Genomic DNA, 26,585 nt, shown 5'->3' with positions numbered 1-26,585 from the left:
CTTTTTCCTCGTCTTATTCAAGATTCCTCTTATCGTTTCGATATTCTCAACATTGCCGATTCAACACGCGATGAAAAACGTGAAATTACGATAATAGAAACCATTTTGTAAAAATGATTATTAAAATTCTATTCGGAATTGAAGTAATTAATTAAAACGAATGATACTTTATTCCGATATATTTTAGATTAAAAATCGCTGGAAGATATTTTCAAAAAAGTTCAATTTATGCATCTCGAAAATAAGGAAATCAATTGTATTAATGAATAGAGGTATATTTTATACATCGAATTTTACTTCGTTTCTCAAAAGTAGCGAGTTTTCCAGGTTAGACATGACGATTACATCGTGAATGGTGGGATGGCTTAATTAAATTACACGCCGAGGTCATCGGAGAGTATGTGGCTGATATAAAAGGACCTTCAAGCCGAAGAAGAGTGTTAAACCAGTTGAGAGCGGTGCGGTACGACATGCTCGTCTCATTAATTCCGTTCTTCTTAGGTCGGTAAGCCAATTTTCCATTTAACCGTCTTTATCGTCAATCTGGCTAAATCGGGCCAGGAACTGCTTATGTGAATGATAATTCGTAACTAATTGCAAATCATAGCTTCCGTTCACACGGAGAAAAATAAATGCTCGGATTAATCATCACGACTTATTAATTGTTTCTTTCACTTGCTCAATTTACGCGCATAAAGTTATTCTAATCGAAATGTCCTCGTTGAAATAAAAATTTCCACCGCATAGATCAATTATGAACTAAGTCAGGATATCGCATCGAAATATTTTTCCATCGATGATGAAGTACACGATCAACAATTAATCGTGATTTATCGGTGTAAAATCAATAACGAATCCGAGAGATCGTTGAAAAACTTGATTTCGTTTCAGTGGCCCAAGTGGCGGTCGACGAGAGCGTGTGGAAACACGGGCCGGAATACGTTTTCGACGTCGAGATGAACATCACCTCGACCCCGATGAACCACGACGGGGTGCAAAAGTTCAACTACACGGCCATGAACCTGTTCTGCAGGCCGAAAGGATCGGACGGGTTGAGCTGTCACCTGGCAAACACGAGGAGGCAAAGCGTTGATCTGACTAACGACAACAGAATGGACGTGTCGGAGGAAGAGATGAGACAGTTGATCAGCAGCGAGCTATTCGAGATAAAATTCAACGAGCACGGTGTCGATTATCTGATAGTGAACGATCGAATCCAGATCGAATTTTTGAACGATGTCAAATTGATATCGGAGAGGTTCAACATCGGTGTCGATCTGAACGGCGTTCCGGATGGAACGTTCGACATTTTGGAGAACACGACCATTGGACAGTGCGCGGTAACGGTCGGCGTGAATCACTATCCGTCCAAGAGGATGATGAACAAGATAAAGAACAACAGATACGAGTTGGAATCCTTGCCACAGCTGAACAAGGTCCCGAGCGAGACAATAGTGATCCAGAAGACGACTAATTTGAATAATTGCAGCTACTACGCCTCTTTCTATTTCGGATCTTACGGTGCCAACATTGTCGTCGAGCCTGATCTTCATTCTCATCTAGTGAGCCATCTTAAGAGATTGTCTCTCGTCGTTGAGAAACTTGATCGAATATCGAATATCTCTTATCATTTTGTATACACGTAAGAAGAGTAATTAAATTCTGTCATGGGAGTAATTAAATTTTCTTTTTTCTAGGAGACTTCAACTAGTCGCATCTTCGTGAGCGACTATCAATTCGTTTCGTCGATAACGAGGATGGGCACTCTGGGTTCAGACGAGAAGAAAAACCTCTCTGCCATATCCCAATACGTGAATCTATCTTTACGGGACATTCGAGCAGCCAAGAGAGAATTGGCCGACATTCCCGAACCGTCGATAACCACTATTATGGCGAATTCGGAGGTGAACAGATTATTTCCAATGAAGTGAATCACGTTTTGGATGCTACGAAAAAGAAGAGAGGTATATGAAAAAAATAAAATAATCTTGGAGCATTAAATTCTAGGTTAAAAATAGCAGAGGTATTAATGTACAATAGACTATCTTATCCAATGTACAAGAATAATAAACAGATGAAAAATGATAGGATATTTAAAAAAAAGAAATGTAATTATCTATCCTTCTATTTTAACATATGAATGTTATGTTTCGTTCGTGTTGAGAAACTTTTCAAACAACAATTCGCGTTATCTTATTAGATAAATTTGTTTTTATTTAAATTACGGATACATTAAATTATATATCTACGGTGACCCATACATACACACAGTCTTACACACATACACACACACATACGTTCATGTACGCACAGAGCATCGTGTATATGTGAACGTACGCATTTTTCTTTATTTTTTTTAATTAATCAGCGATCATTGTAAGTTGAAATTACCGATTGACGAATCGATTAAAACAAATATACAGCGAAAGAAAACTTAGTTAATCGATGATTCCTCTCGCGCGCATCTCTCTTTCTTTCTTTTTTTTTCCCTAATCTTATTTTTGCTTTGGAGGGGGGGGAAGGGAAGAGCAAAAACTTTTCTTTTCCTCGATTTAATCTTAAATCTAAAAAATTGCGCAGATTGCAAACGGCCCTCTTAAAAGATTACTCGACACACTTCGAAATCACAAGAATAAACGCCATTTCTTCGGCGTTTTTTCGATTTAATCTTCTTCTTCTTCGTCTTCATTTCGAATTCGATTCGTCTCCAATCAGAACGCACGGAATGCAATTTCGCATTCCGATTAGAGAATAAAAATGCAGCCTGGTACGAATGTTATCTGTGGAATGGATAACAATTTAACGTGCGATTTCGTTTAATCATCATCAAAGAATCATTATTCTTAATTAAGAAATGCGTATAACTCGTGTCTCGTTCCTTTAAGAAACTTTTCCTCTTTTCTTTTTTTTTTTTTTTTCTTTCACTTCCGTGCAAGAATGCTCCAAGCATCGATGGATTGCACTTTCGTTTAATTTACCACGTCAAGCTACAAATACCTGCCAGCTTCCTCCGCAACGATTCGATCCAACGATTCTTTAATCTTAATTTAATTGAGTACGCGTATACGATTTTATAAAAAGTCCGCTATAAATTCTCGAAACACGTGGCGCGATTTCTAAAAACGTCTAGAAGCTAGTAACTTCGATACACGAACTTCTCGATATAACACGATCGTGACGCCGTTGTGTACGCCGTAAAATTTTTAATAAAAAAAAAAGAAAGAAAAAAAAAGAAACAAATATAAACGAGTACAAAGACAAAGAGTTCAGTCGATTTGTTTTCCGCCTCGCTCGTTTCAGTTTTCGAAAGGATGATTCGTCGAATAAATTCATCGCCACGCGCGCTTGTTGCACGAGATGCAAACGTGAGAGTACAATTTTCGAAAGTAGACGTTTGCTTTAAGTAGACATTGCGCGAAAGTTTACTCTCCAATAATAGAAATACCCTCGTGGCCAACTCTCGACAGTTTTACTCTAAGATATATTCTAAGAGATATACATCGGTACGCAGACGTGCAATCATATCGTACGCGAGAAACGCGCACGATCAAGAGGAACAAGCGTTGCTTCATCGTTCGCTGTATAATGTGGGTTGTTCGAGGAAGAGCGATCGCGTAAAACGCGCTCCGTTATTTCTTCTTTTTTTTTCTTTTTTTTTTTTTTTTCTTTAAATAGATACGTAAGTACGTTTCGCTCGAATCGATCGATTAAATATTGCGTCCAATCGCGATTACGATTTCGATTAATTATAATGGCACGATTACAATGATCATTGTGCGTTCGTTTCGTTTCGTTTCGTTTCGTCGATGGTTGGAATCGGTTCACACACGGTTGTTTACGGTCGTAAACAATTGGGTACAATGACGAAAAATGTAAGCTTGACACGTCACAGATTTACACCAACGAAAGAAATATCGATTCTTGTACAGTATATTTTTTTCTCTTTTTTTCTTTTTTTTAATAATAATTGCCTTCGATTGCTAATTTCTTCTCTTTTAAAATGCATCTAAATATTGCGTATAACATTTTTAAAACTTATATCGATTAAAATTAAATATTTGGAAATATTAAATACAAAATGTATTGGGGTATATTTTTACGGAGATCAACTTGAAGATGAACATTGGACAATGGTATCTCGCGGTGAAAGCTTTCTTTTCTTTTTTTTTTCTTTTTTTCTTTTTTTTTTTTTTCTTATATATATATATAATTAAATACATTATTCGTAATTCTCCTAGGAATTTCCATTTTTCGAATTGATCCATTGATTGATTGATTGATTGATCGAAGACTGATTGCCATTGTAAAGTTATGACAATTTCACACTCGTATGTAGTATCAAATACATGTACACATTTCAAATGTATATAATATGATTTAAGAATGTAAATATAATATATATATATATAATCGACAATTTGAAAGCCACGTATATCCGGTATACGCGAATTATTTCGTTTCCATCGAGTTCCGGTCTGATCGCGTATCGACTTTTCCTTCCTTTCTGATCGATACCAGTTGAGAGACCGTTTGATCGATTTATACAAATCTTAAAAAGATCACGATTAGGAATATTAAGAATGGGACAAAGATACGATTGAAACATCGGAGAAGGAGAATCCCTTGTATCACAAAAGATACAAGATGAAGTACTCGACTTACAACTCATGATCGATAAGCGACGTAATCATTCAGATATTTTTCCTTTCCTACGCGAGAAAAAAATATGTATTATCTGAAGCATCTCGTCATTTTTCACTTATCCTGCGATTTCTCTAACTTTCGCTCTACCTCTATCTAATAAAAAATAAAAATACGAAAAATCATCACGCTTTACGAAAATCACTTTCGTTCTCCTAATAATTACTCTGAAACCCAAAAAGATCACGGCAAACGTGTTTGCCAAACGAAGTGATCAACCGCCATGAAACGCTTTCAATCTCTATCAAGCGATTCCTCCCCTTCTCTCGTTTCCTTTTTTCCCTTTCTCTCCCTCTCTCTCTCTCTCACGCACACATTTTCTTCCGTTTTTTTGTTTGCTTTTTCTTTCCTTTTTTTCTTTTTTTTTTTCTTTTTTTGCTCCTTTCGATTCGGAAAACAAGCCTACCCTAACCTAAGTTTATATACAAATTATTACGCTCGATAAAAGAGACACGGCGATGCGCCGCGACTCAGTCGACACTCAGTTCCTCCCGCGCACGTCGTGGAAACCGCGCGGGGACGTTTCGCGGACGTGGCGCGCCATTATTATTGACTGTTGTTCATCACGTTATTCTGCTTCACGGAATCCATATTGGGGATGTAGTCCATCGCCATCAGGCAGGCGAACACCGTCATCACCATCTTCGGTTTCACCTCGGTTATGTCTTCCGGCAGCGCGTACACTCGCGCCCCGCATTTTCGGGCCAAGGATATCGCGTACTTCGCGTTGTCCAGGTTCTCCTGAAGCAGTTGAACAGGAAAAAACGTTAAAATCTAGGTCTGTGAGGATCGGTTGCAAATTCGTTCGATTAGAAATTTATCCTTAAAGAAAAAGAAGTCGTCCTCCTTCTCTCCTTCGAAATCCTCCTCGATTCCCGAAAGAAAATCCGCGGGGGATAGAAACGGCGCAGTAAAACGGCTCGGCTCGAGACGTTTACGAGGTCGTAACTCAGAGACGGCGGGATCGGTTAAAAAGCGATACAGAACGCGGACGACTGTAAAAGTGAGTGAAATCGAGCGATTTGCAAAGGTAACCGATAAGTAAAGAAACAATCCGCGTTACCTCCTCGGTGCCGCCCTCCTTCACCAGGTCGTAATTCACTGAACCGGGTTTGATGGCGTCGATCAGGTCGATCACCACCTTGCCATCGGCTATCGACGAATCCTGGAACCCCTTTATGCCGCTCGCCTTCCCTGCCGCCTGCAGCTTCGAGTTCACCCACTGGACGATCTCCTTCTCGACCAAGGTGCTTCCTTGGGTGCCGGCCAGCGACGTGAGGATCGACAACGTGTACGACCTCATCAGCTGCCAGATCAACGCCAGGGTCAACGTGGCGTTGCCGTCGTTTATGTCCTGACCTGCGATCCCCACCAACGAGAAATTCATCGTTTTCCCAAGCTCGACCGCGTAATTGCAGTTCTCCAACTTCTCCATGAACTTGCGCAACTTGGTGAACTTTTTGTGCACCCGGTTCCAGTTCACCGTGCCAGGTTTGATGATGTCGTAAAGTTGGAAGATGACCAGGCCGTCTGCCAGGTCAGAGTAGAGCCAGTTCACGTGGGGGACCACGCCCATCGAGTTCATCCAGTTTCGATAGGTCTTCTCCTCCCTGGTCTCCTCCAGCGATTCCAGCCCTATGTTGTTCTCCGGCTTGTCCAGCCCCGGGTAATTGTTGAACATGTTGGCGACGAAGGCGAGATTCAGCTTGTATATGCCGTTTACCACGTCGCTCGGTGTCACGAAACTTCGGCAGCCGAGCTTGGCCGCCTGTTGCAGCATAATCTCGGCGCGGGAGGTGTGGTTGGGCTCCATCATAGCTTCGAGAGTGACGCCAGCCGTGTTGGGCGCGATCTGCTTGATGAGGTAGGTGTAGATCTCCGAGTCGGTGATGTCCGATTGGAAATTGTGACACCTTCTCACTATACCGGCGTTCTCCAAGTGATGGTTCACCCATCTGAGGAGGATCGACTCGGGAGAGAGTTTGAGGAGGTCCTCGATCCGCTCCCCGTCTTGCAACAGGGTGGCCAGGCCTGGACAGTTCTCGAGGGTGATCTGGTTGAACAGGCCGATTCGAATGATCTGCCAGAGGAGGCCGAGCACAAGGTGGGGCGAGCCTTTCGTCAGATCGTGGGCGTCTATGTTCACGATGTTGCACCCGATCGCTTGGGCGGACGAGAGCGCCAGGGTTAGGTTCTCGTGCTTCTTGTACAGCGTCAGGTTCTTCTTGTTGATCGTTCGCTCGTCGATCGTGTCCGGACAGGAGTGGTTGATTATTTTGCTGGAAAAATAGGGAATAGAGTTTTCGTTAATCGGTGTTCAATAATCGGAGTATCAACAGAGAGATTCAAGCGATTTAAATATATTCGAAACGTGGACGATCTTCATAAATAAAAACGAGTTGAAAAAATAATTAGTATAAAATTTCGAATAAAGTAATAAAATTTGAAGCAACTTTGCTCTCCGTCTCTATCGACAAATAATATAATAATCGAAAAAAGGTTGCTGGGATTAATTGTATCTTGATTTGTACTTGAATTCTCTAAGAAATTCCCTGGTAAAAATATGAATTTGCACGCACTTTTTCAATCTGCATAAACAATCTCGTAAACTTGAGTAGTAACTTTATTTAAAAATGCTCGAGCCATCTCTCATCAATAAATGTATAATAATGGATCGATAAATAAAAAAGGGGAGGAAAATAAATGCATACCAAAGAAGAATCCCATCCTTGACCTTCTCGTACAAGGTCTTCCCTTCCGGATCTATTGGCAGCAGGTGTTTGAGGTCAGGATCGTGCGACAAATTCGTGTTTATCCAGTCGCTGAAGGCGAGCTGTTCCTCCAGTCTAACCGAATGCGTGGTCCCCTCGCTTGACGCTTCCGAAATCCCTCCCAACGTTTCCAAATTCTCCTTTTTCGAGACCACCTGCTTAAACGTGGATCCCAATTCGTTCGCCTTCAACTCCTTGCAAAGTTTCTCGAACTCCTCGAACGACAATCGACCCTTGTGCTCAGATCTCTGTTTGTCGTCGTACTCCTCGATCATCTGCCGCACCTTGTATCCGGGCATCTTGAAGCCGCAGATGTCCAAGGCGCTTCGCAACTCCGTAAGATTGATGAAACCGTCCCCATTCTCGTCGATCTAACAAAAATATAAACCCTCTTCAGACTACATTTTCTCTTTCCGAGGATGGTGACGAGAGGTCTAAAGGATTTTTTTCAGGGTCTTCGAAACCTTTGGACGATGGATTTGATATTTGGGAAAATAGCCTTGATTCCGTAGGATTCAAATCTTCATTTATTTTATTGGGATCTTCTAGTTTAGGAGTGGGTTTCGATTTTTGAGGATTCAATATCATAGGATTCTTGAAATTTTTTGATGATGAACGTTCTCGAGGATTCGAATCTTCGTTTATTTTCGAATTCTTGGAATCTTCTAATTCGCTAGTTTAGGAATGGGTTTCGGTTCTCGAGGATTCAGGCGTATCATTGAAATTTTTAGGCGTTAAGTTTTCATTCATCGAATTGTGCTATCCTCTATCATTGCAACTATTGTATCATTTAAACTATTGTAACTTTCCAATTCGAATAGTTCGGATTATTTGTTTAATCAGATTAATTCTATCTGATAATTCTAATCTAATGGGAATTCGATAACGGAATTACGGCGAAAGAATTTCGGAAAAAAAAGTATAGCCTTGACTCGCGATCGCGTATCGCATATGCGATCAACGGAGGGAAATGTTCTTTATCTCGCGCCTCTTTCAACTAATCATATCTAGGCTAATAAAATTCTGCTCGCTAGCCTTTCGAGGAATGCGATTGTAAACGATGCAATTTCCACAGAGAGAACAATACATCCGTGTCGGAATAATAAATAAATCGTCGGATGCGCTTTCTTGGAAAAACCTCGCATCGGGGTTAATCGACGGTTCATTGTGTTTCATTCACACGGAGAATAGTGTCGCCGCGGTCGATTAATACCCATTCTGCATTTATCTGTCCGAATCATTCGTAGCGTTCGTATTCTCTCTGCTTTACCATCGCGTAGTAAAAAAATTCCTTTTCGATCGTATCGCGTATAAAAGAGTGTGTAAAAGTGTTATTCGACGAGTTTCACAATCGCGTCCGCCGATAAAAATTTCGAACGATTGATAAACCAAAGGAACGAGTCACTCCGTTTAATTTTCCAACACCTTTCATTCATATCCTCTTCGTACGATACCCGAATGAAACGAATGATTTCGTCACTCTCTAAAAGCGACGAGTTCCTTCACCTCCCTCCCCGGGAGGTGTGCGTCACCGATCTTTCACGCCCAATCGAATCAATCGATCCGATTGGACGAAAATCGAGAACCTACGCAAAAGGACAAATCTTCTACTCACTAAAGAGAAGAAATAAGAGAAATCCTTGGAATACTCCTCGATAACGTCCCACTTTTCTATCTCGCGAAGTTCCATGATCGAGCAAGGCGAAACGAGAGGAAAACTGATCAGGCGCGGTTACGATGCAACGACATACTGAAGATTGCATCTGGACTTGGTTGTTATCACTTTTGTTATCGTTCGATAAAAGGGAACAGTGAAGAAAAGAAATTCATACGATACCTTATCGACGCGCTGACATAATATCGTAAACAGCGTTAAGTGACCGATTTTTCGATTGTTCGGAACTTTATTTGCATAGGAAAAATCACGACGAATCACGATCGATGAGATTCATTTTCGTTTCACAATTTTTCGTTTCTTTTCTTTTTTCTTTTTTTTTCTGATTAAGCAAAGATTTGTCTGAAGGAAATGGAATAATCTGTTGCGCGGAACAAAACGATTAGAAATCGCGCCATTATTGACAGACCAAAAACATAACGACAAGATTACAACAAAGTTTCATTTTATCGGGATAGAAATGTTGCGATTAAACGAATTAATTTTTTTATACATAATTGCTAATAAAACATTAATAAATTGTTAATAATCTCTTATCTTAAAAAAAACTTTTAAAGCAATCAAGATACAAAAAGATATATGTATATCCATAAAATATCCGGATGTAGATTCGTGTGATAGTTTATCACAATTTACTTCATTGTTTTCCTTCCAAATAACGAAACTGATAATCACATTAATTAATAAGTGTTATTAAAAGATTAAAAGATTTCTCATAATTCAGCATTTTCAATTTATTCTAAATAACTTATCTCTTATTCCAATTTTTACTATAAATTTGCGTTCTTAAAAATTGAATTGAAATATCGCCTCTATTAACATTCTCTGCTCTGCAAAATTCTCGAAGGGAGCAAAGTTCGCAAAGTTCACATCCTGTAAAACGGTTGATCGAAACGATACGAACGCTTAATAAAACGCGAGCTCGAAAATACCGAGAGAGAGAAGTCAAACGGGAGCGCGTTGACCCGGCGAAACGCTTCGATCGTGGGTAATTCGTAACCGGGTCAACTTAAACGCACCTTCCCACCTATTCCAATCCCATCGCGCCAGGATATCGATAACTGTCTCGTTTTTCACTTCGTGTTACACACGGTCCGATTCTCTGTATCAATTAGTGTATAATGTTTCTCGTTATAATAATATACGGTGTAATCGGAGCATGCTCGATGATTATAAAATTACATCGGATTGAACGGAAAAATGTTCTGTCTCAATGATATATATGTACATATGTGTGTGTGCGTTTCGTATAAACGTTGAACGAACGTTGCATTATACAGTTGGATCCAATAATAATTGAAATAGAAATATCTTTTTAAAGCGGAGAGACAAGAAGAATTGGACTTTAGTTGAGATGTCGTTTAAATCTATATATATGTATATATATTCGACACGTATAATTTAACGATAATTTATTCCGCACTTTGTAAATTTTATTAAGGAATTGAATTCAGAAGCTCGGGAAAAAAATACTCGGATCGTAAACCGTTCACGATTTATGTAACGTATATAACGCGAGAATTTTTGAATTTCGAAAAATTCTTTTTAGATTTCAACGCGGTATTGAAAATATCGGATTGGATATCGTAGAAAATAACACATAGAAGATACGCGAATTAATGGAGGGAAGTCATCTTTCCCTATTACATTACGGAAAAGATATCCTCGTAATCATTCTTCTCGAAACGAGAAATCCATCGAGAATTTTATGGCCGCGGAGAATTTTACGTTCGACCGTAAAAATCAGATTCCATCGAAGAATTGCTGTAAAGTGCATCGTCTCGTGCCATCGATCATCATCGAGAATTCGCCTCGATCGAACGTTCTCGCCATCCTCCACGGGAAATCGATCGACGACTCGTTAGCAAACGTGTCAACTCGAAAGCCTCTCGTTGCTCGGCCACAGCAGGCTGAAAAGTAACTAGCGTAAATAAGGGTACGCATCGGCCATAAACTGGATAAGAGGAGGCTGAACGTGAGAAAAGCGACGAACGAGGAAGGCAAACGGAAAGAAAACGATATTACAACGCATCACGGTGTGGCGTGGTGTTGTGCAAGCCGAGTTATGCATTTACTCAAGCCTGAAACGCCTACCGGTTGCTCGCACCGCCTCTCTTATGCTCCCCGACTTTCTCGAATTCTATGGTGTGCGACGATCGGCCGCGATCCGCCGAGGGATTGCAGCCGCATTTTTGCATACGAAACGCATCGCCGTGGCATCCGGAAGCCCACGAGTTACGAATCGAGCGCTCTATTTTACATTTAACAACGATGGATATATTTTATCGTGATCACGAAAATGTTACAGCTTTTTAATCTGATACAATGGGAGATCGAGTATTTTACTTTACTTTGTACGCGTTTCACGAATGGAGAAATTTTATCGATTTGAGATTTGCTCTTAATAAATAACCTTCAATGTTAAAGGAAAAAGTCGTAGTTTTACAATGCGATACAATGGGTTGGGAAATCGAGTATTTTATTTGTACAGGTTTCACGGTGTTCGAACAATCATGGAGAAATTTTATTAGTGATTTGTTGCTATCGGTGAATTATCTTCGACAAGGAGTGGTTTACGATTTTATATAATGTATAACTCGAGTAAATGTAGCATAACTCAGCAACTTTTTCCTTTTCATATTTACGGTGCTCGAACAATGATGAAGAAATTTTATTAGCGAGTATATATCGATACTTTAAATAGGAATTATCGTATCGTGTTTTTGGAAACGAGATTTTATCTCGAGGCAAGTTTTATTTTATTTGAAAAAATATATACGTCTTATTACGAATACAAGTCTTGTTTAACTGTACCAAGATTCGAGGCAAGTTTCATTCTTTTTTCAAACGGAACTGTATATTCTCGTTCAACTAGGCGTGGAGCTCATCGCAATGAGACGAATTCGTTGACCCACGATTACGATTGGTCTTACAAGGTCTCGAGTTTCTAACAGTAAGATTTTCCTTCTGCCAAGATTTCTTTTGCCTCGGACAGAAAAGAAACCGTTGCACTTACACATTGCTTTTCCCTAAATTTTAATTTTTCCTTAATGCATCTTTGCTGCTGCGCTTCTTGCAACAAGAATGAATGAGATTTCATTTTTCAAGGCACAAGGTATTACGAATTCATTTCGTAAATAATTTATACTCGTACTCGAACACACAAGCGCGATTGTATCTCTCCACATGGCGTTTCGGAGTAATGAGTGCAAAAAGCAAAAACACCGCGCTGCGTAATGACTTTCTCGAGTTTTTCGTTGCTCGACCGTTCCGTGATCTCATACGGTTGGAATTATACAAAGCCACGATATTATTGTGGCCAACCTCCTCTCTGCTCAGCTAGGAGCAAATGCAAATCGAGATTCGAATCTCGAGGAGTCTCTATCTCGAATCGAAAATCATTTCGTTCGCTCGAAACCTATTTTTGCTCCGTGTTTTATTCCAATTCTATTTCGAAGAGAACGCTTTTCGCGCGAATAAAACAGCTCTTGATAATTTCTAATGATTTCTAATTTTGTAATGATAAGGGTTGATGCGGATTATTCGAGGAGACACGTCGATTGTTTAATCTCGATCGCGTACGAGATACATGCATAATACGTGATAATTTAGAGATGTTTGAGAATTTATCAAAATGAAAAAAGAAAAATAATTATTTATGATACATTTGATAGAGGGAATACGAATGAGACACGCGTGTGATTGGAAACGAAAGAAAACAAATCGGATATTTAATCCGAAGAATTGTTTGCAATTGGAAAATGATTCAGAGGATGCATGAGATCATATATTTATGTTAGATATCGCCTCGAGAGTAAAATTTATCAAAGTCTCGAGGAAAATCACGAAATAATTCATCGTACAATCAAATTTTGTTTTCAAAATACAATTATCAATTAACCATCTTAATATTCGGGAAATTTGTCCTTAAAGAGTTCAAATATCTTCTCTTTAAAAGTACATAGATTAAATATTCAGAAAGAATTCCTTTTTTCGAAAGAGATTAAAATAATTATCAACATTTTTCACAACACATATCAATTTCTTTTTTTCCAAAATACCAATTATCTCAAATATTTAGAAAACTTTCACTTTTGCAAAAATTTAACGCAATACCTATTTTTTCAAAATGTGTAATATATCTCAAGAATCCAAAAATTTAATACAATTCCACACCAACATCTATAACCTAACTTTCTTCATTAAGAAGTAATCATTAAGAATTTCACGAAGATCAAAATTAATCAAGATTCAACTCCTCTTTTCCCAAATCATACAATTCCCTCGAATATATTATAAAACTATATTCAATATTTTCCTTTAATTACCCCCAATGTTAAAAAAAATCCTTAAAAGAACAGATACTCATCTCAACAATCCAACAACAATCCATAACTTATCTTCAATATTCAAACAAAAAAGAAACCTCTCCCTCCCCAAAAAGAGGCTCAAACTTTCCAAGACACGCATTTCTCTTCCATACCCGCGCTTCTCTAATTTCCCTGCATCGAAAACCCGAGTGTCCCGCGATTTCTCTTAAAGATATGGTAGAAAAGGTCGCGAAGGGCGCGCGTACAGGTATCGAGTGTCTAGGCTTCAGCACGTTCCCCGAGGATGAACGAAGAGTATCGGCGTTGGGTTGGAACACCGGACACCCTGTAGACGCGGGTGCTCACCCGGGGTCAGGCCTTACTCTCTCATTCCCTCTCTCTCTGGACTCGCCTTTATCCTGAGAACTGGTTTCACCGGCGTCGCATTGCGCTCTCCCCTCCCTCTCTCGCTCCTTCTCTCTCCCTCTCGTACCCTGTTAGGAAATCACGATTGAATTACCCGGGGAGGGGAGAGAGAAAAAAGTGGGATCCGGCGTTGTGTTCGTACTTTGAAGAGTGTACGCGTTGCGCTAATAGAGAATCTGGACCAGGGCAGAAGAGGGCACGATACGGTGAGGTATTGGCCTTAATGCGGCATAATAACCCCTGCCTTATTTCTTAATCTAGAGGATGATCGTGTGCTCTGATACGAGGCTGAGACGCGGAGAATTGATCCATCGACACCATCGTATTTTTGTGTCGAGTGTATATAGGGGATGTATTTATGTATTTATGTATATATGGAATCATTCGTACGTTCGAAGAAAAATTCGATACATCAGTTGGCTGGTTGTTACTTTCTTTCCAATTAGTAATGGAACTACTTGAATAGTTGAATGATTAAACGGTTGAAACTGGACTACGGTAATTGTACGCATTCTCGAGAAGAAATATTATAATTCCAGAAATTACATACCTCCATAATTATGCAAATATACGTGTAAATACAGGAATATTGATAGGTGGACACGTATAATGACACCGTGTAAAATAATAATCATGTAAATCGATATAAATCAAAAAGCTATAGAATAGAAAAAACAGGTGAGATTGTAATATTTTAATTCAAAAGTGATCCTAATCGATCAAATTATATACTCTTTACGATATTTCCCCTTGAAAGGTCGAGGAAACGAGTAATCCGTGATAAAAGGAGAAAATCGAGAGCGAGTATGAAGTCATCGACGAAACGCAGGTTTAAAAAAAGAAAAGGGTAAAGCGATATCGTTAATTGAAGAGGGGGGAGAGGATTCAAGTACAAGGTGTACGCCGTGCGTTCCAGATTTCGATCGTTTGAGTCAACTGGTTTCCTTGATCTCAAGGTGGCGCGGATAGAACCCACGTCACGATGAGATTCCACCTACGTGGGACACGTGCGACGAGTTTGTTCTCGAGTCGAGGCAAGCCAAGCCTCGGATGGACTCGGGTTTTACTTGATTACGAATTCTAATTGCGCAATCGTAATGCGCAGCCTCTACAGCATCTTTATAAATAAAAAAAGATTATCTTTGCCGAGGTGAAATTTTATTGTTATTTCTTCTTTCCCGGCAAGATTGATGCTTTGACCGTACGATTATACGAAAGTCTGTCATCACGGGATAAACAGGTTTTCTGTAAATCGGATAACGCGTGTAATAGGATTTTTTTTTTTTTGTTTGAGGTCGTAAGAGTTCATATAAGAGTGGATTCTTTTCAATTTTTATCTCGAAGATACACGATTTCGAATAATTGTCCTGATATAATTACACACGCGTGAAGGATCTCACAAGTCGATCACAAGTGTAAATCGAATCAATTAACTTAAATAGATGGATAGGTTATAATAATAAAGAGATGTAATTGATCTTCAAAGAAAAATATCGCATCGATTGTCTTCGATACATCGTATTATAATATTACGATTGTTTGGATAACGAAGTTAAGTAAAATTCGATTAATCCCCACTGAAATTTTTCTTGTACCCACGTGTCACGAAATGAAAGATAATCTGATTCACTTTTACGAAAAAATGACGTTTGCGTACACGAAAAGTTTCGCGATAAGCATCGTGATTTCACGAAAAATCGTATCGTAAGAAAAGTTAGGATAAGAAAAGATTATGATCCCATGGCACACCTACTAATTGCAAAACACGGATCAGACGACGATACGATATAAATGATGATTGAGAGATTGAGTCACCATCGTCGATCCACAAGATTTGCTGGAATTTTTTCGATCGAACGAACTCCTTCGTTCGACTTCGCCTCCTCGTGAACACGACTTGACTTATCGCACGGGGAATGGAGATAAAACGCAATTAGACTTAATTAGAATGCGAACGAAGGCTTGTGGTTAGCAGTCTAATGCGGAAAAAATAACTGTATAGTCCACCATCGGACGGTAAAATTCCTTGGAACAATGCTACTCGTTTAAAACTTTCTTCGTCTATCTATATATAAGTTTCGAAGAGGAAAAGTCATTCGAAATAAATACTGTCGATTATTGATTTAAAAATATATATATATATATATATGTATTACGTACGTGACTTGATTTCCATAAAAATTTTCAATTATCATAGATATTAAAATGAATATTTGAAAATTTGCATATGTAATTATGAATGAATAAAGAAAAAGATACTCTAAATCTCTGGTCACTGAAATTTTTTGAACGTATTACAATCGAGATATCCGCAATTTTTTCGCAAAACTTAAAGTCATTTGAATTTTGTATCTTCTGATAGAATTCCTGAATATCCGGAAGATTTCTCTTGATAATCGTTTCTACTTCTGACACGTCCCGAAACTTTGAAATCTCTCTCTTTCGTTGGAATCTTCCAAAATAATCTTCTAACTTGTGAAACTTGGAAAAGATCTTTTCACATTCTACGAGAGATCGTAAGCGTAATGAACCCTTTTGAAAAACTTCTTCCATCTTTCTAGGGAAGATAGGTCAAGCGTCTACACCGATTCGTACTTCTTAACTTCAACTTTCGTGACAGAACAATATTCCTTTTCCAATCGCGGAGACATATTCCAAAAGAAAAAAAAAAAAAAAAATAATTAAACGTGACAACGATCAAACGACCTGGCATCGAAACGTCGAAAACGTCGTTCGAAACGACAAATCGATGGCAAGCCGAGTTGGAACATCCCGTGATCGATTAATTATCCCGCGGATCGTTCGACGAAATAACAGTTTTCGCAACGAATCGTGATTTTTTTTTTTTCGTCACCGAGTTTAATTTATATGCGGCAGATTGCACGATGCGTTGTCACGCGGAATAAATTACGGCCGCGTTTCACATCGCCGCTGAAAGCTCGGCGATGATCCTTAATGGGCGCCACGAGAGTGTAAAAAGTTTGCCGGTCGCTTCGAAGTTGGCTCAAGTGGTGATAATTGAACGGTTTCGAGCGAATCGTTCTTGAAGGATACGTTGACGCCATACGTTTAATCTAATTCCGTTGATATTTTGCCTATCTCTTGTCTCACCATATGGCGAACTTCCATAATCGTGGTGCAACTGTGCAATTGTACAAGATTTTCTGCAATTGATAATTATTCCTCTCTACACCTCGTATAATATATTAAAACAATCCTTCAAGTAATAATTATACTACGTTGCTATGATCATTTTTAATTCTTTACCCATGGTACAATTTTAAGAAATAAAAGACAAATCGAAATTGAGGCAAATACACTTAATTTTAAAATAATAACTTTCCATATGGACTAAACGATTCGCGGACGATTCGTATAAGCAATTTCGATGCTCATTGCCGATAAAAAAAAAAGAAAGAACCATCGAATTAAAAATTTGTGCAACGCAATAATTAGAAACTAGGAGAACATTGGTCTAGAATTCGAAGTAACTAAATCACCAATTCTGCAAAAAAACACATACGCGCGCACACGCGATAAGCCAACTTCCGTAATTCCACTAAAATTTCCACGATAAACGATACCGCATTAAAATTACCATACATTATTTTCTTCAGAGGAGAGGACAAAGCCAAGAGCGCATGCCACCTCTTTTGTCGCAGCCACGTTATAAGGCCAAGACAAAGGACACTCGACGCATGAATATTCCCTCTTACGTAATTCAACCTTTTTCCATCTCTCCGTACGTACATATTCCCCGAACGTTGCATATTCAACGACACGAACGATCCTGCAAACCTTCGATCGTGGAATACGCTGTTCGAGCACATCACGGATTAAGAGGAAGACCAACTAGTGTCTTTCACCACTACACGCGTGTTTCGTCTACCACGCTTACGCATCATCGCTCACGTATTCTAACCTCGAGATAAGCGATCTTACACGATGGTTACAGTGCATAGCAGTACCGAGTGTCAATGTTGCGCGCGCAACCGATTCAGAATCCTTGTTCAGACGAGTACTAACGTTGCGGTGGGCTAACTCGTCCATCAGATCGTTGCTTCGTTCCATCGACGAACGAAGTAACGTATGGAAGAATGTTTCTGCCACAGCTTTCGCGTTACGCGGCGCTCGAGTCGCGCGCGTGATTTGATTTACAACGGCGGCGAAAGTGACCAAGGTTAACGATACCGATCAATTACCGGTATAATTAATCGACGGATAATGAGATAACGCGCGCGGTGAATGCCAACTGTTTCCTCTAATCCCAGCCTTCCACCTGTTTCGATATCGATTTGCACGTATTCTCGCCTGTGTTTCCTTAACGAGGGAAACATGCTAGAATTGCATTATGGTATTTGCAATCGAGTGTGATAGAGGCGAATTGGGATGCTGATTATTATCCGTGAAAAATTCGAATGTATGCTGTGGTAAAATATTGAATTGTCGAGTAATTAAAATCTTTAAAAGGGAGAGATATAAATTGGCTGATTTTGTGGGGGATAGCTAATAAGTGGCGATAAGAAATTGTGTTTTTATGTTACTCGTATTATTATCGTTAATGATGGGCATTTAAGGAGCAAAATAATGGTAAGTAATTGTATCGAAACTGACTCTGGATAATTTCCCTCAATGAAAGACAAAATTAAATCGAAGTCCGCGAAATATGGTCGATAAATAAGAGGACAAAGTTCAAGGAAAATTTGCATTAGATGTTGCACATCTAAGATGAAGCGACCGATGTTTCTTCCCCCCCCCCCCTGGAGAATACACGTATCTCGTATACACGTTTCTCGTACTCCAATTTTGGTTGCACGGTTGAGATGTAATAAATACAATTCGAAAGTAGAACGCCTTGAACCCTACGGTATACGACTTACGTTAAGGTAACTAACCCGTCGTTGAAACTAGTTTCTGCTTGCGCGGAAAATGGGACAAAACTCGGTGTAACGTTCAATTTACTCCGGTCTTGCTCTCTAAAGTGCAAACACTGGCCAGTAAAGCCGGTTGGAATTGGGCTATTAGCTAATTCTAGTATTCCAGGATTGTACTACGGAACGAGGGAATGTATATCGTAACAGTGAGCAAGAAACTTGAAAGTCTGAGGCTCGTGAAAGGTGTACCAGCTTTGATGTTGGACGCAAGCTTCGAGTTATTTATTAAACGTTAACGCGACTATATGTTTTGCGTTAAATGGCAATTTCACGATCGAGTTCGCACGCGTGTTTGCTCGTTTTAACTTCTTGAAAGATCGATTTATCACGGGTGGGAAAAGATGGGTAATTATTTTTTATTTTTTATTTTATATATATATATGTGTGTGTGTGTGTATTTTTCCGAAGATAATAATACACACGCGTGTTTTATCAATTTATTCTTCGGTAATTTTCATTCTTGGAAAAAAGAAAAGAAGTGGGTATTATTTCTTCGAGGAGAGGTTAATGAAGTGGGTTCAAGATAATTGTATGGACAAAAGGAGGCATGAGGTTGATGTAGAAAATTTCTTTCGCTTCAATGATTGCAAAAATCATTTATTTATATTTCTCATTCTCTCTGGTGATGATGAATAAGTTGGAACTAAGAATAACACGGAAAGATAACGGTTCATGCATCAATACCAAGCGATAAGTTATTTTTCGATTATTTATTTTTTTTTTCCTTTTTTTAAAGATAAAAAATATAAATTTGCGAATGATTGACTGTTGCTTGAATTAAAAAAAAAAGAAAAAAATAAACAACAATCGAGAAATGGATGAAAACTATGTGCTCGAGATAATTATATTAACAAAAGAAGGGACGATGTGATATAAATAAAGAAAATTTGTTTCCTTACGAATCTTGCGAAACAATCAACAAATCACGGGACTGACGAACCAAATAAAACATTCCATTCGCTGGCAAGAAATCGTTACGCGTTGCTATTAATATCAAATAACTTCAATAACTTCAATAACTTCACGAATTATCATTCTCTTCGATCGTGAAACGATTCTCCAATATCATAAATCAACTGTTCCCAATAGCAACAAGTGAATTATCCAACGAAATTGCCCCACGGTTTCTACACCGAGCGCAGTTTTTCCCAAAGGGTGTGTTACGGCGCACAACGCACTGCCAACAAATGTGATCCAACAAATTCTCAACTTACGTACTCTGCTCGAAGAAGCGAGATCGGTGACGGTGAGTCAGTCAAGCTCGCATTCTTCCAAGTGCGATCACCTCTGATTTTTTTTCATTGCTCGATGCGCTCGCAGGACCTCCTTATACGTGCATACGCCTCTAAACATAAACCAACCGCTGCTTCTCTCTGTCCCACGGGACCCTCCCCCTCCCCCTTCATTCATTACTTGGCGCACGTTCGGCGCGACAATCGTGTTCCACCGATTTAATTTAATTTACATCGTGTTTCCTCGAGTGTTCCAGGGAATTTAAGAACCACGAATCTTTCAGATCTTTGCTCCGTTTCCTCGGAAAATTATTCTTTTTCCGATTCGAGGATATCTAAGGATTTGTTAGGATTTTAAAGCTCGATTATTTTCTTGAAAAAATTTGGGGTATTCGAGGGAATTTGAGGGAACCTTCGATATTCTGGTCTTCGACTTTCTTTGGAAAATTTTTATTCTTTCGATTGAAGAATATCCAAGGATTTGTTAGGATTTTAAATTTCGATTATTTCCTCGAGAAAATTTGGAATTAAAGATTCCTTGATCTCTTGGATTTCTTATTTTTCTGATTGGAGAATATTTTTTGCTTGGAATAGCAAGCAAATTAGCGAGCAAGCAAATTTCTTTAACAAAAGATTTCTTAAAGTTCTTTAATAACATATTCTTCGATAAAAGATATTCATTATACTGAACGCAATATTCGAAAAATTAATCTCAATTTTCAAAGGAAAGAGTTACCAAACAGAAGAACAGCGAGTTAATCGCTCGTCACGAATGAAAAATTAGCACATGGTTAAAATTTATAAATACGAGTTTCAACTCACGCGACATCCTACTTTCAACGTCTCCCCTCCATTCGCCTCATCCATCGTACGAATTCAACTGACAACAACGTGGAACAGTGTGGAGCAATTAAACAATTAATCGAAGAGAAACGTGTCGCATCGATCCGAATTACACCTCGTTCACGAGCTACAAGGGGCTACCTATCTGCAAGGGTTAATTACACGCTGCCAATTAACGTGGCCGCGACGTTTTGCGCAAGCAAACTCCACTGACATCGGATAATAGTTTGGTCGAGGTTTCGCGAACCTGTCGCGGTGCCGGTAATTTAACGCTCCTCGATTCAGAGGCACTTTCCGCTTGCGACATCGCGGTCGACGAGCTGACGAGGCTGGAAAGTTTCCATTCCATGAAAACCTCGGCTATCGAGTAAACGCCATCCATAAAACGAGAGGCATTCGATTCGAAACGCCGACATCTCAACGATTGCGATGCGATTTTAATCAGAGAATAATCGAATAATTATATTATAATCCGTGGAACGGAGAAAGATGATCGTCGCCAAGTCATATACCGTTTCCAATTTTAACGAGAGAAAGAGGAGAAAAATAAGAAAAAATAAATATTACATCTCTACGTGTCGTGATGGACTTTTAATTCGAGTTGATGAATTCCTGAGTGGATTGATACAGATACGTGGTTAATCAACAGGATAGGATTTTGTAAAAATGTTTACGAACCAGCAGAAGGGTGAAGGTTACGATGCGCAGCCCACTTGGAAGAAACTTGGAGTTGTTGAAAATTTCCAAAAAAGGAAACGTGGAATTTCGCGTCGATGAATAATACTTTTGGAAAGTTTGAGCCTCGGCCGAGCAACAAGTTCCTGGAAACTGACGATCATTGTTCCGTGCAATTAGCATTTACGATTCCCACTATTCTTGGAACGAGAGCGGCTGATTAATTATACGTATGCCTATGTGTTAATAGTGCGATTTTTTTTTCTTATTACCATCACGAAGGTGATTAATATATAATAAGAAGCGTGAAAATTATACCGTGCAATAATTACGCGATCTAAAATATATAAGAGGAGCATGGTTAATTAATTAAAGTGTAATTTAAGTGCTAATATTTCCAACAACGTTCTAAAAATGAACGTGGTAATATTTTCTATAAGAAAAAAAAAAAATCTGACAGATTCACCAGCTCGAGAATGCTTTCCAACGCGTTGGTTGGTTCAATAAATCGTCCACGCGACGATTGAGGAACCCCGTGGCGGCCCACTTTCTGCCGCGAAACGATCGAGAAGAAGTCGGAAAGAAATAGCGGGAGAATCAGGGCGCAAGCCTCGAATCGATCGGCGAGAATTAAAAGGAGCGCGTGCATTTGTTGATGGATCGAGAACCGTCATTATCTCGATGCGATTCGTATTGCCTACACCGAGGCGCGGCAAATTCTAGATAACTCGTTTCGCGTGTTACGCTCAATTTTTAATGCTATCAATCTCCGGTTTCCGGCCAGTCAATCCCGTCTCGTTTTTCAAAGAGTTTAATTATCCCCAGTGATAAAGAACGATAAAAAAAAAAGAAGAAACGAAACGTGCGAGTAAACGTAAAAATATACATTTTGGATTTTTGCGAAATTAACGAATTGCGTTGATACAAGTAAGATGAATTTCATTTTCACAACTATACGTAATGATAAGTGCAAAATTTACAAATATATGTAAGTTTACGGAGGAAATATGAATATGTGAAAAGCGTGAAAGAAAAAAAGAAGTTTATATGAATTTATTTGAGTTCCCTTCACGAGTTAAAACGGAGAACAGATCGATTAAAGTAAAAACTTGTCTAAGGAAATTCATTGAGGAATCGCAGAAGAAGATAAAAGAGATGGTACGCACCGGATGCGAGCGAATAAATTTATCAACGTTTGCCACAATAGTGTCGATCGACACGAAGGAGTGTAGGGAATTGCGCAGTGATATGGTGATCTGAAAGTAGCGATGCAGACAGTGAAACGACTCTCTCGATGGATCTTGTTTCCTCTGTGGTCATCCGCTGCTCCCTGTTCTACGTCGTGTCTTACACGCGACAAGTATACAAGAGCGTTTCGTTTGACTGGAAATGATGGAGTAAGACTCACGAGAGAACAAGTTGCGTGGCGAGGAAAATTATTATTTATGCAGTTTAAATAAAAATTCATAAATTCTATATGTATATATATGTACACATATGATATAACAGTTAGCCTATTATATTTATATTATATTTATTTATTCAAATTCACCCTCTTTTACTGCCCATATACACTTCCATTCCCCTCCCAAAACCGAAAACTCGAAACAATTGTATATAAAAGCAACTCCGCATCTGCGTGGCTCTATACAACTGTTGACTCAGCTGACAGATCTCGGTTTCCTCGATGCGAGATACATGGCTCTCGACGTATCGTTATTTACGAAAATCGAACGACACGTATCGTATCGAGTAAACCCGTTATGGAAACAAATATAAAGATAAAAATGAAAAAAGAAAAAAAAGGGGGAAAAAATGGTCGAAGAGTTTCGTGGAATTCGTGAAAATTCGCCTCTCCCATATCTCCGCGTACTGTCAGCTTCGATAATTATCATGGAGGAAATGGTAAAAGGAACGGAATGAAGAACGGAAATTCTCAGAATGTAGACTCGGTCTGTCTGTATAGTTTCTTATAGAAATTGAATCCATGAGTGGAATTCAAGAGTGTCAGTTTTTTCGCCCCATTGTTCGACGATTCTCGTATTAATTAGAGCCAGAAGTTCCGTCACTGGTGGAATTTACATCGAGAACCGTACGAGGCCTGAAAGGATTAACGGTTTTGCCACGAGAACGCGACAATCTGGTTATTTCGAAAGAGAGCAGACGTTTCGAAGATCCTTCTGGAATTTGGACAAGTAGTTGGCTTCGCGTAGGAGAGACGACTGCGTCTCGAGTAGCGTGAGATCGGTGATACTCAGTAGGAAGTGTCTTCTTTTTTTTTCTATTCTTATCTGACCTAATAAATTTTCTTAACGTTTCCAAACAGACGTAGGTAAGCAGGAGCACGATGTAGGGTAAATGATTTGTCCAAACACAGATTAAATGGCTCGTGCGATGCAAGATTTTTTTAAATTGTTATATTAATCGTAAGTTTTTTGCTGTGTGCAAGAAGAAGATGAAAAATATGGAATGATATTTTTTAACCCGAGGTTTCCAAAAAAATTCGATTAAATTTCAATTAATACTGGACGAATATTTTTATCTTTGTTTGTTTTTTTTTATTTCCAACATCAAAGAGTATTCGTACGTTTATCGCTTTTTTTATCAATATTATAAATAATCTTCGCCGACAATGTTGCAAAACACGCCCAAAAAGTGTTTCTTCTCAGAAAATAAATCTTTGATAAATTTTATCAAAAAATTTTATTCGTATTATTACAGCAAAAATTATTGAAAAATATATATTTTCCATTCTAATTCTTCAAATATTCAATATCAAACTTTGTTTTTCATCTTCGATATTCTTAATTAACTAATATTTCTAAAACAAAAAAAGAATCGAAATCAAGAAAATCTCTCTGATGAAATCGATGAAAATGATATCTTTATCGAGCAATTAAGGTGGAGGTACCAAGTTGGGGGGTACAACTTTATTTAACGCGGACTCATTAGCTTAATCACGAATCCGGTTACACGATCGTTAACGTTTCTATTTCGATCGACCTTCGAGCGTCGTGTTTCGATTAGCAAAGCCACGGGGTGAAATGCAAAACCGACCGGTTGACAGATTGAACAGATCGTGCACCAAGTTGTCACACGACACTGCCACACACACTCTCTCTCTTTCTCTCTCTCCTTCTCTCGCGGATCGGTAACTCGACCAAACTTATTAAACCCCACTGTGGCCCCCTTCCTTCTTGGTAAGAAGATATATCCGCCCTCTGACTCATCAATTTCGAGATACCTTATTTATCCATAAGGTACATTAAGGAAGAGGTACTCTCGAGGGCTTATCGAGCTTAACGACAACACTCTTGCGAATGACCGGTCTAATGGTCGCGTTATCGGTAGTTTAAACAGGATTCAAAATAGCAGGGAACGCGCTTTGGATTATTTGGAAGTTGAAACGTTGAAGAAATTTTAGGTTAGTCGAGGATTGAAACTTATTATAAAGGTTAAAGATGAAGTGAAATTAGGAAAGAGAAAGAATATTGTATAACAAAGAAAAAGAAGTTGTGATTTCGTCATTACGACTGGGGAATATGTTGATGAAAATGTATGGTTTGACGATGATTCAATTTATGAGAAGGAGGAAGAATATATGGATTGAGTGTTTGAACAAACGAAGCGGTAACTTGTGTTAAAAAGCGCCGGTGAACTCTGTTTCTCTTTACCGTAAGTAACATACGCGAGAAAGTTCTGCGAAAACTCGAAGAGCTGTTTAAAGCCGGCAGGAAATCTGTGTTGATCTTGAAGGTCTTCGTAAACGTTACAAGATAGAATGTATCCGCTCACCTGATACGTGTATATATTATTTTTACAAAGAAATTGAATTACTTACATCGAGAGTGAATTTTAACTTTCCCAGTGATCCAAATTTTCAATCTTCGTATTTTCAACTATCCAATATTTGTAATATTTCCAAGTTTGTTTCAAAGTTTCTTGTGAAAATTCAATTTTTTTCAATATTTTCTTATTACATTCTACATTTAAAAACTGTCCTCTTCACGTCTCTATAAATTCCACCTCACGTTCCTAACCTCCAAAAACACTCGCGCCACCTTCACGTGATTCACTCATCGCTTATTTCCTGCGAATATTAACACTTGGTATTCTCCTGGCCAACCGTGCAAAACGATATTCCCAGCATTCCCCAACCTTGCCATATATTTTTGCGTGGGTCTTCTTTCCAGAAAGATTTATCTTCTTACGATACGTATTTTATCGAACTTCGCGTCCCACGATGATTTATATATAAATAATCTTTACGAGATTCGTTACAGCGTTAATTTGATCGCATTTCGTGCCATTAATTGATGCTCAATTGCGCACTCGCCTCGCGGTTTAATCATCGATTTATTCATGAAAATTGGATCGATAAATAAAGCACGTTTTTCAATCGCGCGATTCGATTCGTTGAAGGAAATGCGCGTTATCTCAACACTTATGGATGCCTGGAATTTTGCTAGTGGTAGAATTAATTATAAATACAGGCGTAATAAGGAGTTAAGCGTGGGAACTGAACTGGCAAAGGACTGGCGTATACACATGGCGCGACTATAAAAGTACTTGTATAGTGTCTATATATTTATGTGAGAAAAAAAGAGCCTGGAAAGAGGATTTCGATGTTCTCCATGACTAGAATTAACAACACGCGATCGTGTACTATATACTCTACAAATTAAAATTCGTGAAGTGAATTTATTATTATTTTTTTTTTTAGTATCGAATTACTTTCGATTGAATGTATATTAGATATACCGTTTCGAATAACCTATCATTGACTAGCGTTTTTGCAGAGAAAGATATTATTTAAAATTACGAAATTCAGGAATTATTCTAAAATTTTTAGAAAATTAAATATAAAAGAAAAAAAATGCAAAAATTCTTTTATTTTCGTATAACTTCGATAAACTTGAATACTGTTTGAAAAAAATCGAAATTTATTTTGCCTTGAACGACGACATATATCAACTGTTCAGTCATCTTTGCTTATTATTCATAAACGCGTCATTGTT

The 26,585-nt window shown here is 38.7% G+C and overlaps 2 protein-coding genes across 3 annotated transcripts in view; one reads left to right on the top strand and one right to left on the bottom strand.

Annotated features, from left to right (window-relative positions):
* The first annotated feature begins 332 nt into the window (after window positions 1–332).
* On the top strand, window positions 333–2,107 carry LOC107996629 (uncharacterized). The gene is made up of 3 exons (XM_017054792.2): window positions 333–501; window positions 892–1,562; window positions 1,698–2,107. The coding sequence occupies exons 1-3, from the start codon at window positions 471–473 to the stop codon at window positions 1,929–1,931; spliced, it is 936 nt and encodes a 311-aa protein (XP_016910281.2). The 5' UTR covers window positions 333–470; the 3' UTR covers window positions 1,932–2,107.
* Window positions 2,108–2,193: 86 nt separating this feature from the next.
* The window catches only part of LOC107996847 (plastin-2), a 32,191-nt gene continuing 7,799 nt past the window's right edge, over window positions 2,194–26,585 (bottom strand). Inside the window, exons 1-4 of one of the 2 annotated variants that reach the window (XM_017055132.3) lie at window positions 9,088–9,280; window positions 7,413–7,843; window positions 5,765–6,980; window positions 2,194–5,442 (exon numbers count right to left, since the gene is read on the bottom strand). In XM_017055132.3, the coding sequence (XP_016910621.1) occupies window positions 5,248–5,442; window positions 5,765–6,980; window positions 7,413–7,843; window positions 9,088–9,162 (1,917 nt within the window). In that variant the 5' untranslated portion in view covers window positions 9,163–9,280 and the 3' untranslated portion in view covers window positions 2,194–5,247. Of the gene's footprint in view, window positions 5,443–5,764; window positions 6,981–7,412; window positions 7,844–9,087; window positions 9,281–26,585 lie in introns of those variants that run through there. The other variant, XM_017055134.3, reaches the window with a different exon arrangement.

Source organism: Apis cerana, linkage group LG2 (genome assembly GCF_029169275.1).
Source record: "Apis cerana isolate GH-2021 linkage group LG2, AcerK_1.0, whole genome shotgun sequence".
Classification (NCBI taxonomy): domain Eukaryota; kingdom Metazoa; phylum Arthropoda; class Insecta; order Hymenoptera; family Apidae; genus Apis; species Apis cerana.
The sequence above is the reverse complement of the archived record's forward strand: the minus strand, read 5'-3'. Positions and strand labels throughout refer to the sequence as shown.